General features: G+C 51.6%; 1 protein-coding gene across 1 annotated transcript; it reads left to right on the top strand.

The window, feature by feature from the left end:
• The first annotated feature begins 4,179 nt into the window (after window positions 1-4,179).
• Window positions 4,180-6,101, top strand: LOC120653557 (proline-rich protein HaeIII subfamily 1-like). The gene is made up of 3 exons (XM_039931278.1): window positions 4,180-4,306; window positions 4,402-4,405; window positions 5,501-6,101. Exons 1-3 carry the CDS (start codon window positions 4,180-4,182, stop codon window positions 6,099-6,101), a joined length of 732 nt encoding a protein of 243 aa, XP_039787212.1.
• The last annotated feature ends 6,170 nt before the right edge of the window (window positions 6,102-12,271 follow it).

Raw genomic sequence — 12,271 nt, 5'->3', positions numbered from 1 at the left:
GACGGGTAAAGGGGTCATCCGCCCCTAGAAATCGATTTTTAGAGACGGTGACACCATCACCCGCCCCTAATGGGGCCATTATCAGGGGCGGGTCACGACGTTACCAGTCCCTAAAAAAATATTTCCTGAGGCGGGTCGTGGGGTCACCTGTCTAAAAAACATTTTCAGAGGCGGACCACTACTACAATACCAACATTTCATCTATAGGAATGGGTTATTTTTTGACCCACTCCTGAAAAAAAACGATGTTGCTACACATCATTTTTGTAGTAGTCTAAAATAAAATAGGATTTGGAAATAAAAAAGAAAAACCATTTGCTACCGGTTGTAAAGGCCAACCAGTACTAAAGGAGCTGCCAACTTGCGTCAACATGGAAGCCCCTTTCATATCGGTTGGCCTTTCCAACCGGTATCGAAAGGTGCCTTTAGCATTAGGAAAAATACCTGGTGAGGAAGACAGAGACTTTCAGGCTTGGTCTCCTAGCACCGGTTGGGGAACCGGAACTATACCTGGTTTCCAATCGGTACTGATCAAGGTTTTTCCAGTAGTGTGGAAGATAAAAAAAATGGTGCTCAAACCATTTTACCAAACCAAATAACCCGATCGAGGAACAACGACCTCGTAGCATGGGCATAGCACAGATCTGCTTTGCAAACGACACTACTGGAAAATACAAATTTAGTACTTGTTAGAAATTTTTAATAGTATCGTATTCGACTAAAAGTGCTGATCTTTGCTACCAATTGCATGATCCAGTACTAAAGGGTACAATATCCAAAAAAAATCAAAACAATATTTCAAACATAGAAAGAGATTTGTATTTGAAACAGCCAAAAGTTACAAGTCACACGATTTTTCGTGCTAAATATGCAGACGTGTGGTGATGTAGTCTTCAAACCCAGGACCTCTCTTGTCTTACACGTAACTTTCTTACCATCCAACCTATACAATAAATATGACTTGAAAAAGATATACTTTTATTTTGAATTCACCCGTGAAGAACCTTTTACGTACTAGTTAGTGTTACCAATCAATAGTAATAAAGATCTCTAGAGCCTTCCATCCACCGCAATTCCCACCGTTATTTTTACCGTGGATGGAATGCAGTTTCTCTACTAGTGTAGCTAATGATTTTAGGGCAAATTCCGTCCATGCCATCAGCTAAACTTCCAATCCCGTGTACGCCACCGAGAAGACTCAAATTCCGTGTACGCCATCCGCGCTAAAATTTGCACCTGTGAGAGCCATCGCGGTTCAGTCGTCCGTTACTCCGTCATCTTTCCTTCTCTTCTTCCAGGCAGAACAGGACACCCCCTCTCTCCCCCCGGCCCTATTCTCCACCTGTGCGTGTGCAAGTGAATCGAGCCGGTCCTGCTCCTCTCCGCCGGCGGCAGCAAGGACAAGGTGGCCGTGCTCCTGTCTGCCTAGCACAGGAGGCCCCTCCGCTACTCCGGCCACCACCAGGGCCCGCGATGCGCCACCACCGCCTCGAGACCCTGCCGCGCGAGCTCCACCAGCACGCGAGACCCCGCCGGCCCGCAACCCCCTGCCGCCGCGGGCTCGAGCTCCGCCCCAAGGGCGAGCTCCGTGCGGGCGAGCCGCGGCCAGCTGTCGCGAGCGTGGGCTAGCCACCGCAGGCCGCGCGCGAGTGCGGGCGAGCCGCGGCCGGCAGCCGCGGGCGTAGATGAGCCACCGCAGGCCGCGGGCGAGCCGCGGCCGGTCCCCGCGCCCCTCTTCGGCGAGCTTCGCAGCGGGCGCAAGCACCGCCGCCGGTGCGAGCTGCCGCGGCTGTGGGCGAGCTCCGAAAACAGAGGAGGCGGCGCGACCCGGCAGCGGCGAAGGCCCTCGGCCCAGCAACCCGCCACCTCCCTCCTTGAGGCCACGCGCCTCCTCTCCTCCCTGCTCCCTCGCCCGCGCCCGGCCCTCCTCCCGCCCTCCGTGCCCACAGCCGCGGGGCAGGAGAAGGAAGGCGAACTGGCACGGACCCAGCTGCTCCTCGCCCTCGACGCACTCCGGAGGTCCGTGCTCGACTCGCTCGCGGCGCTCAAGCAGCCCGCGCTCGCGCTCCTCCTGGCTGGCGCGCTGCTCGCCGCGGCGTCCTATCCGGCCGGCCACCGAAGGAGGGACGGTGACGGATGACTGAACGGCGATGGCTCTCACGGGTGCGAAGTTTAGCGCGGATGTCGTACACGGGATTTGAGTTTTCTCGGTGGCGTACACGGGATTGGAAGTTTAGCTGATGGCATGGAGGGAATTTGCCCATGATTTTAACATCAGGAGCAGTAGCATGCATAAGCATAATGTAGTTCAAAAGGGAGAAATGATGTTGAAAGTGTAATCGATCATAAACCTAAGTCTTCCTTACGAAGGCTAATCTATTTTATTACCATGCATAGAGCAGGTTGAGTTCTCCACCAATACGCGTGTAACTGTGCCCCACCTTTTACTTTTTTTTAGAAATATGGGGTAGCAAAACAAAAATTTTCTAGCGCATAAATCAGAATTACTGCAGTTATAGATCACGAAATTACCACTAAACGCGCAGTTGCGGAACTTCTGTAGCGCGTTGGTGCAGTGCAGATGGAAGTCGGCAGTGCAGTTGCGAGATCCTCCTTACGTGCGGCTCTTCCTTGTGAGCAGATGTAGCACCTCCAAGATATCCATACGTACAGGAAGAAGCGTCGCGCTCCGGCTGCTAGATCCGTGAGAGCGGCCTAGGGCTTCGGGGCGGCCAACAAAGGGGGCGCTACAGTACCGCGGATACTGTTCACTGTGTTGCCTGGCCTCGGCCGTTTTGCAGCATGTTGCAGATTGCTTCCGTCTCGGGCCGGTTGATTTTGACATCCTCCTGGGCTTGGCCTAACGTGCTTGCAGGGCGAGGATGCGATGTGCATGCGGGTGTTTACGGCCTTAGAGCAACTCCAGTCCAAGCCTCTACTTGAGCCTCTACTCTAAATTTTGAGGGTTTAGAAAGAAAACAAACTCCAGCGGACCTCTTAAATAGACTCTCATTTTAAATGAGCTCTCAAATTAGCACCTCAAACCCCTGGCAATAGGAGCCTCCCATCTCAATGCCCCCCCCCCCCCCCCCCCCCCCCGGCGCCAGCCCGTCCCCCGACGAGCCGCCGCGCCTCCTCATCGCCTGCACCTCCACCTCCGCCCAGCGCCTCCTCGGGCGTCCTCGGCCGCGCCTCCCTGTCGCGCCCGGCCGCGCTTCCTCGCGGCGTCCGCGGCCTCCGTGTCGCGGCGTCTCTGTCCGTGGCTGCTCGGGAAGCCCCTCCGCGCCGGCGGCAGTAGCAGCGCGTCGTCGCTCCGCGTCTCGCCCCGCGGCAGGCCGGCCAGCAGGGTGGCCGTCGTCCGGGCGTCGTCCGCGCAGAGCCGGCCAAGGAGTGGGCGACCGCGGCGGCGCTGGTGCTGCCGGAGGTCGCGGAGGCCGCGCAGCCGGGGATCTCGCCCTCTCTCAAAAACTTCCTCCTCAGCATCGTCTCCAGCGGGGTCGTGCTCGTCGCCATCCTTGGCGCCGTCGTCGTGGTCTCCAACTTCGACCCCGTCAAGCGGGGCTGAGCTCCACCACAAGCAGGAACGGCAGCGGCACCCGGCCGCCGTGCCGCGCAGCCACTGCGTTGCCGCCGTGGCCATGGCGCGGATCGATGAGGACGGGCCATGTGACTTCGCCTCCGCTGCTGTGTTCCCAAGGAGCAGGAGTTGCGCCGCCCCCGGGACTGGACGTGCCGCCGGACGCAGGGCCAGGGTCGCCGCTCTTGCCTCCTGATGATGTTGAAGCTTCTCCCTCCTCGTGTCCCTGTGATTGATTGATCGATGAACAAAATTTTCCTTTGTTTTTTCACCGAAACTTGGAATTGATCTGAGCTCACCGACTCTTGAAGAACAAGCAGGGAAGCAAGAGGCAAACGAAGAGAAGAAGAGCAACCGCAGCAGCAGCTTTCCTGCTCCGGAAGCACGAACCGGAGAAGGCAAAGAACACCCACCTCAAGCTGCCATGGCGACTCCGAAACCAGACCAAATCAGATCAAAATGGCAGCAACCGCAAGCATCGCCAGCACTTCCGAACTAAATCACCGGGCCCGTCGGTGGACAATCGCAAACAGGGACAAAGTATATTCAAGGACGAACAGGGACAAACGGTTTCAAGGGCTTGGGGTCGCTCACCTCGATAGATGGGGACGCGGCACCGGAAGTTCGAGCAACAGCAAGATTCTGATGCTCCAGGGCGGGAGGTCGCCGGATCGGGACGCGGGGGCCGCGAAGTTCGAGCGACGGGCGGGAGGTCGCCGGTGGCGGCGCGTGAGGCTCTGTCGTAGCTGCGAATCTTGGAATATTGGGTTGGATAGGGTCTTGGGCTGGAGTAAGAGTTAATTTTGGGTCTCTATTTTTTGCAGGCCAGTAAGCAAATGAAAAAAATAGGGATCCAATATGCATGGTGGGCTGGAGATGCTCTTACGGGGACGTGTGCAAGAGGTCAGTCAGTGTGTAATACATTTTTCGGTTATACGCGGCAGTAGAAATAATACTCCATCCATTTCAGATTATATTTTGTTTGATTTTTTATCTCAAATTTGATCACTCATCTTATTTAAAAAATTTATACAAACATAGTCAAATTTAAATCAATCTTGAAGAACTTTTATTATCAAAGCAAGTCATAACAAAAGAATGAATATTTCACATAAATTTTTTAATAAAACGAGTGGTCAAACTTTGAAGTAAAAAAAACAAATTATAATATAGAATGAATAAAGTATTTAGACTCGGTCTCTTTCTAGATATTTCCAGCACCGCTCTTACCATTCGTCTCATTCAAAAAGCACTACTACAAAAACGATATGTAGCAACACCTTTTTTTCCTCAACGGGTCAAAAGATAACCCACTCTTATAAAGGGAGCGTGATTACTGTAGCAACTGATCCGCTCCCAGAAAAAAAAAGAAGGAAGTTCATAGATTTGAATGGTTGCATCATGCAGTGCAAATCGTGGCAATAGAAAGAAAGGAAGATTCAGTCAAAATACGTACTTACAGTATAATCACGTGTTGCACTTGGCTTTATTTTCCCAAATTACATAAATTATAATATATAAAATTCCTTGTGCGAAAGGGAAAAAAAAAGAAAATGGGACAGCATGCCCTTGTTGCCAGTTCGTTCCTACTTAATCTTCTTTGTCGCCTCTATCTCTACCTAGCCTATTCTTGGATAAAGAGACTGGTCAGAAGGCATCTATTGTAGTTAGAGACAGCATCTATTTATCAGATTTTGCATAGCATATAAATATAGCAAAATAAAAAATTTGTACTCCCTCCGGATATTTTTTAGATGTTATATTTCCCTGGTCTACATAGACCAAGGAGATGCCGCGGCTCCAGAGCGGAATATTCCCGTAGATTCTGGGATGAGCTCGCTCCAAAAATAGAGCCGGACGAGCTCGCTCCCGTCGGACGGCGTGAGCTCCGTCTCGCTCTCGCTGGGTGCTGTCCTCGCGTAGTCGTCGCTGCCCGCCGGGCGCCGCCGCCCTCGCGCGTCGCCGCTGCTCGCCGGACCGCACCTCCCCTCAGCTCGTCGGCCGCGCCGCCCCCTGCGCGCCAATCCGCCCTCGGCCGCGCGAATCCGGATGCCGCTCGTCGGGCCGCGACGCCCCTCGGCCGGCTGCGCTGGCGCTCGGCACGCGGTGCCGCCCCTCGACCGGCTGCGCTGGCGCTCGGCAGGCGGTGCCGCCCTTCCGCAGGCCGCACCGCCGCTCCGCGTGCTCGGCCGCGCCGGCCCTCCGCAGGCCGCGCCGCCGCTCCGTGTACCCCGCCACGCCGCCACTCGTCGGGGCAGACCGCGTCGGGCCCCGGCCGGCCGCGCCGCCGCTCGTCTGGTCCGGACGCGCTGTCCCCCGGCAGGCCGCGCCGCCTGTCCGCCTGCTGCCAGGACTCCGGCAGGCCGCGCTGCTGCTCCGCGGGCCGGGCCGCACCAGCCCTCCGCAGGCCGCACCGCCGCTCGTCGGGAGGATGCGCTGTCCCCCGGCAGGCCGCGCTGCTGCTCCGCGAGCCACAGGCCGCACCGGCCCTCGAGAAGCGACGGCGGCGGGCAGCGGCTCTTAGGAACTGGAGTGGAGGGAGAAGGTAGTGTATGACAGGTGGGCCACACAAAACTGAGTGGTTAACGGAGCGAGAACAGGTAGATCCTTAGAATGGAGTCATTTCATACTACTCCGCTCTCCAACTAAACATACCCTAAGAGCATCTCCAACAGCTCTATTATCTTGGGTGAGTTAGCTGAAAAAAGAAAAGAAAAATAAAAAAACTTCATCCAATAGAAATTCTATCTACATCATCTTCTATTCTTGTTTTCTATTCAGAGGGTGTCACTGGACATCTTTGCCTAGCACTGAGCGCTAGCTATTTCTTTTTGGATTTTGGAAAATCTGTTGAATTTTATTTCTTTTTCGCTAGCTATTTCATTTTATAGAATAGTTATATCAAAATATTAGTTATTCATAGATACAAGAGTTTTTGGAGATGCTTTGAATCTCTCTCCCCCGGAATTACTCTCCCTCGATTACTACTCTGCCCAATTAATTCTGCATGCCAGCATGCAAAGTCCGTCGCTTGGCCTCCCTACATGTTTTTTTTTAGCAAAGAGCGTGCCCACACTAACTGCGTCGTCTCGTTCCACCCAAGCGTTACAGAGGCAGACACAAATACAACATCCTTTTCCGACGTTTTTTAAAAACGAAATACGACATCTAACAAACCGGAGGCAGTATAATGGATTGTCTTTACACTTTAAAGCTATACCTTTGTAGTAGTTCTGTGCTATTGTTAAATAGAGAAGACACATACTCCCTCCTTCCCTGTTTATAAGGCATACACGTATATCAAGATTCAAACCTTGTCATCTTTGACCAATAATTTGACTATTAAATTTTTATTTTTATAATGCAAATTTCATATGATTGGATTCATAATCAAATATATTTTACAATGATTATAAGTTTATAATCAAAAGTGATATAATATATGATAAATAAATAGTCAAAGTGTTGTTTAGAAGACCGTGTCATGTTCCACCATGCCTTATAAACGGGGAAGGAGGGAGTATATACAATGAGTGGTTTGGGCTTGCGATTATATTAAAAAGTATAATGAACTCAGGCTAGAAAGTAGAACTAGGGATGTCAACGGGGATCCGATCACCGCATGTAATTTTTCTCTATTAGAGCTTGTTCGGTTGATCCTCTCAACAAGAGAATTGAGGAGGATTGAAGGGGATTGAAATGAATTTTGATTTGTTAGGGATTTAATTCTTTTCAACCTCCTAATTCTCTTCAATCCCCTCCAGACGGAACAAGCCCTAGGGATGGGATCTGGAGAATTTCAATGGGCCAAAAACCACTTCCCCGTCGTCAGGTATGTGGAGCAGGGTATGGTCTAGCAGACACACACTCGGCGGTCGATTAGCTCGATCTCACCACCCCCAGAGCGCTGCAGAAGATGTTCCACACTAAGCCCACCACTGCCACGCAGGGTTCGTCACCACGGAACGCCACTAAATGAAAAACGAAATTAATTTGGATCTGATCTTTGGGCTTACGTGCGGAGGCCCATTGCGTATTGATTTGGGATAAAATCAATACGGGGTGAGGGTGCTGGCCAGTCGTTGTGACGGCCCAGATTCTTCCAGAGAGGTGAAGATAACTAGTGACTAAAACTTTACATGGAAATTATCTAAAAAAAGCCCTTCACATGGAAAAGAACATTGGACGCAAGAGAAGTGAGGAAATAAAAAGTGAACATACCCTCTTACTAGAATTACAACTATATAAATTTTGGCCCAACAACTCGAAATTTGGGTATGCATCCATACGTGTTCATGCCGGTGCTATTGGAACCGGCAGTGGAAGCTATGATCCCTGCCGGTTTGAACTCAGCCCAGTGGTGAAAATTGAAACCGTCATCACCGCTGGTTTTAAACTAAACCAGTGCCAATAGTCTTGGTCATCACCGTTGGTTATATCACAAACCCACAGTGATGATAGGGTTTCACCGTAGGTTCATAAATAGGCAGCAATGACCTACCCCATTACTATCAACCCTGATCCAACACTCTCCGAAACTGGCGGTGAAAGGGTTTCACAACCTGCGGTGATGGGTCCTGCAGTAGTGTTGTACTCTCTAGGGTGATGTTGTTTCCTGTCTTGGGATCATATCCTTCCTGTTTGGGATCTCCACACCGTACCTTTTCTCATACTCCATTCGTTCCAAATTATAAGTCGTTTTGGGTTTTCTAGATTCATAGATATTATTGTGCATCTAGACATAATATATATCTAAATGCGTAACATCATTTATGAATCTAATAAAACCAAAACGACCTATAATTTGGAACGGAGGGAGTAGTACTCAGGCGCTAACGTATAAGCAGTTGAAGTCATCAGAGAGATTCTATCTCCAGTTTCCTTATATATAATCATATTAAATATAATATTGGACATACCTTACCAGATTTACTAGTAATCTTCGCATAATATCTTCAAATACCATATCCCACATATATTCGGGCCCTTTGTGTATATACCCTAATATATTCCTATATTAACTTGTCACTTGTTTAAACTCAAGTGTCCATGCTGTCAGCCCATTAGATGTGCCAATATTATAAAGAAAAATGAAAACAAAAGAGCAGCTACTAGCTAGTCGGACTGATTGATGAATTAGTAGTTTAGCATCATATTTGCCCTAATCTTGAGGGATATATTTATGTCGGGTCCAGATTTTGACAGGTGGTTGATGAGTGGAATGTTATAGGAGGATGACAACTGTGCGTGCGTAATAAGGCCTTGACCAAAGGCTTGATGACAACGGTCATTTTGTGCCCTCCCTGCTTTGCTGGTCCAAAAACGGCTGATTCACGGCCCCATTCTACGCCACACATTTTCCTGCTCCTGTTCAGCGCTTGGAGGGGTTGGAGACCGCAGCGATCTTGTTGAGCGTATATGCAACTATTACTAATTACTTAGTCGCATATTCCGTGTCGTTATCAAAGTCGTCATCTTGGGCCCTCAGTCTTTGTCCAGTCTTCACACACCAGCGAAGCGAAGTCGCTGTTCAGTTTAGTTAGGTTTCTATAATCCTGTCTACTCGTTTTGTGTCTTACACTTAACATTGGTTTATGTCTTTCGGCTCTAGGTTTTTTTAACTGAGAAGCCCAAGGACATAAGATACTAATACCGTCAATAGGGCAATATATATGTCACCATTGTTTACATATATAGGTATGAAGCCAAGTAGGGTACGGTCTAGCAGTGGCGGAGCTAGGGTATAAATCAAGGGGGGGGGGGGGGGGGGCAATTCCAGGCTAATGACTAGTTAACAGTTATATATGCAAGGCCGTAGTAAGCGTGCTATAGTTCTCCTAAACAAATATATTTGATTGTGTCATCGTGTGTGTAGGCAGTAGGCACACCTTCATATGTATATATACTTGTGAGTTTGTGATCCACGCGAAAGGTCGTGCTATAGTTGCCGTATTCATATGTAGAAAAATAACACAACTAATGAATGTAAGAGTAATGTGTGTGAGAGAATGTATATAGTCATGAAGAACTTGCAGGTGTGCTCTCTAATTTAGACATGCTCACATGCATGCAGCCACAGGGTCCTTTGAAAATTGTTGAACACAAGGGGGGGCAGAGCCCACTTTGGCCCCCACGTAGCTCCTCCAGTGCGGTCTAGGGCAATATTTCCCCACTCTAATTCAGGGTGGCAAAATTCCCGTGGTACCGGGGCTATGCGGGGATCCACCCCGTTAACGGCAGCGACGGGGGCACATTTTTCCCTGCGGGGGACTCGGGGCGGGGCGGGGGGCAATTTTACGCCGTGGAGGCCTATGGGATCTGAAATAGTACCTAGTCCATGGAAAACTCGGCCCAAGATGGGTCCAATTGGGAACCCTAGAAGCCTCACGCACAGTGCATCCTGCGCCCGCTCCTTTCATCGCCGCACCCCAAGCCTCCCGCATCCCGCATCCCGCCGCCCCGCTCCTCTCCTCGGCTCCTCGCCGCGCGCCCCAGCCTTGAGCCACGAGCTCTCGCCTCCTCCTCACTCCTCTCCTCTCCTTGCCGCATGCCGCCCTGCCCTCGAGCCGGGGAGCTCTCGCCTCCTCCACACTCCTCTCAACTGGCCGTCGGCTGCTGCATACCTCCCGCCCTACCTCAAGCTGGATCCGTTGACCGGGCGCACTACACCCCTGCTCGCTGGGCGCTGCGGCCGTTCACTGCCACCGTTCACCGGTGCCCGCCCGACGCGTCAACCCCAGCTCCTGGACACCACCGTACCTGTGCGTCGGCGCTGCAGCTCGCCCGGACGATGAGGCTGTGCGTCGGTGTAACACCCTGAAAAAAAAAGAAAGAAAAAAAAGAAAAGAAAAAAATGAAAGAATAGTCGGCCCATCTCTTTCTCTCTTTTCCTCTCTCCCCAGCCGGCCCAACCCACCTCTCCTCCCTCTCTCTTTTCTCCCTCCCGTTCGGGAAGCAACACCTCTGCAGTACTGCCCCCTCACTGATGTGTGGGGCTGGACCCACACATCAGTGACTCAACTACGGAGGATCATCATGGCCCGTTCGGCACACTCACCGGCCCAGCACCCAGCCCCGCCTCCCTCCTTTCTCCTGCCACCGACAGGTGGGCCCCACCTATCGGGCCCGTCTCCTACCTCCAGCCCGCCCCTTTCTTCTCCCCCACTACGGCAAGCGCTGCCGCCTGCCCGTGTCTCCCGCGCCCGCCGCCTCCCTCCTCTCTGAGCCCACCGCCCTCTTCAATGCCCTTGATGACCGATATCACTCCTCACCTCCCCTCCACTCTTTCCCCGGCCGTAACTGTCGCAGCCATAATGGCCATCAAGGCCGGCCATCGAGCTCCGCCACGCCCCCTCTTTTGCCGCCCCTTCTCCTCCCTCATTCCCTCTATAAAAACGCACCCCCGAGCTTCAACACGCCCTTTTCGCCACCCCCTGCTCCTCGCGCCCGCACCGCCTGCAAGCACTTTGCCACCGCCGCTGCCTTGCACGGCATTGCCGCCGATCCGCCGCTTGGCCGCGCCCCTATCGCCCACGACCGCCGCCGGAGCTCCACACCATGGTGAGCTTCGACGTCAGCCCCATTTCCCCCTCCCTCACTCTCTCCCGTGGGCGAGATTGCTCACCGGAGTAGCCTCGCCGCGCCTCACCGTCGTGCACCATCTTCGCCGCACCACCTCGCCCTCCCAATCGTGCCATCGAGTTCACCCTCTCTCTCCTCGGCCAAACCCGAGCCAAAAAGGTGGCCGGAATCGCGTTCTTGCGATTTCCGGCGAACCGCCGCCACGACACTCGCCGCCGGCGTCTAGCGCCGCCACCGAGCCGCTGAGCTACTTGCTCGAGCCAAGCCGAGCCGCCAGCCGCTCCCGAGCCGCCCCGCCAAAGCCGCAACCTTTCGAGTCAAGCCGACCCAACCACCGTGAGCCGTCCGATCGAAATCCGACGAATCAGGATCTAACCAAAGCCAATAAAACCCATACCGGTCAACACTCCACCTTTTTGCAAAAGAGCCCTTATGTTTTCTTGAAATCAACATGCACTCCACCGCAGTTCTAAACTATTTACAAAATAGCCCTTTCTCTTCTGTTTAAGCCCATGATCTTCTTCAAAATAGAACCCGCAGTCCATCACTTTGATGTTTTTCAACCTAACCCCTGTATCTTTAGTTCATTCATGTTTTAGCCCTTAGTTTTCTTCTGTTAGCCCTTGTAACTTTCAAATCTTTCACAGATAAGCCCCTGGAACCTTGTTTTAGCCATATCTTCCTCATTTTAGCTTCGTTTTCAGCGATTATCGCGCTCATGCGATCCTTGCATCATGCTCAACATCTTTATCACCTTATCCTTCTCTGTTTGTACTATTTGTTGTGCTATTTTCTTATTTTGTGTACGTTTTGCTTGTGTGATCGTGTTGACAACGTGTCTTTCAAGGAAAATCAAGAGCTGCAATTCGAGGAAGAGACACAACAGTTTGGTGAGGAAGTCAAGTGGACTTCTCCCCCTGCATAATCTATTTTGTCCCAATAACAGCATGATAATTCACTTTACTTTATGTATGTATTGCATAAACTTGACGGGATGCCTATTAAGGACTTACCTAGTCTTTTACTCATGAAACCTTGAACACCGGGTTTATCTTTCTTGTTGGGTAGAAATGCTTAGATGCTTTATCTTGGGATGGTTATGATATAATCTTT

This window comes from Panicum virgatum, chromosome 1K (genome assembly GCF_016808335.1).
Source record: "Panicum virgatum strain AP13 chromosome 1K, P.virgatum_v5, whole genome shotgun sequence".
In the NCBI taxonomy this organism is placed as follows: Eukaryota; Viridiplantae; Streptophyta; class Magnoliopsida; order Poales; family Poaceae; genus Panicum; species Panicum virgatum.
Note: the sequence above shows the minus strand (reverse complement) of the source record. Positions and strands in the feature narration are given on the sequence as shown.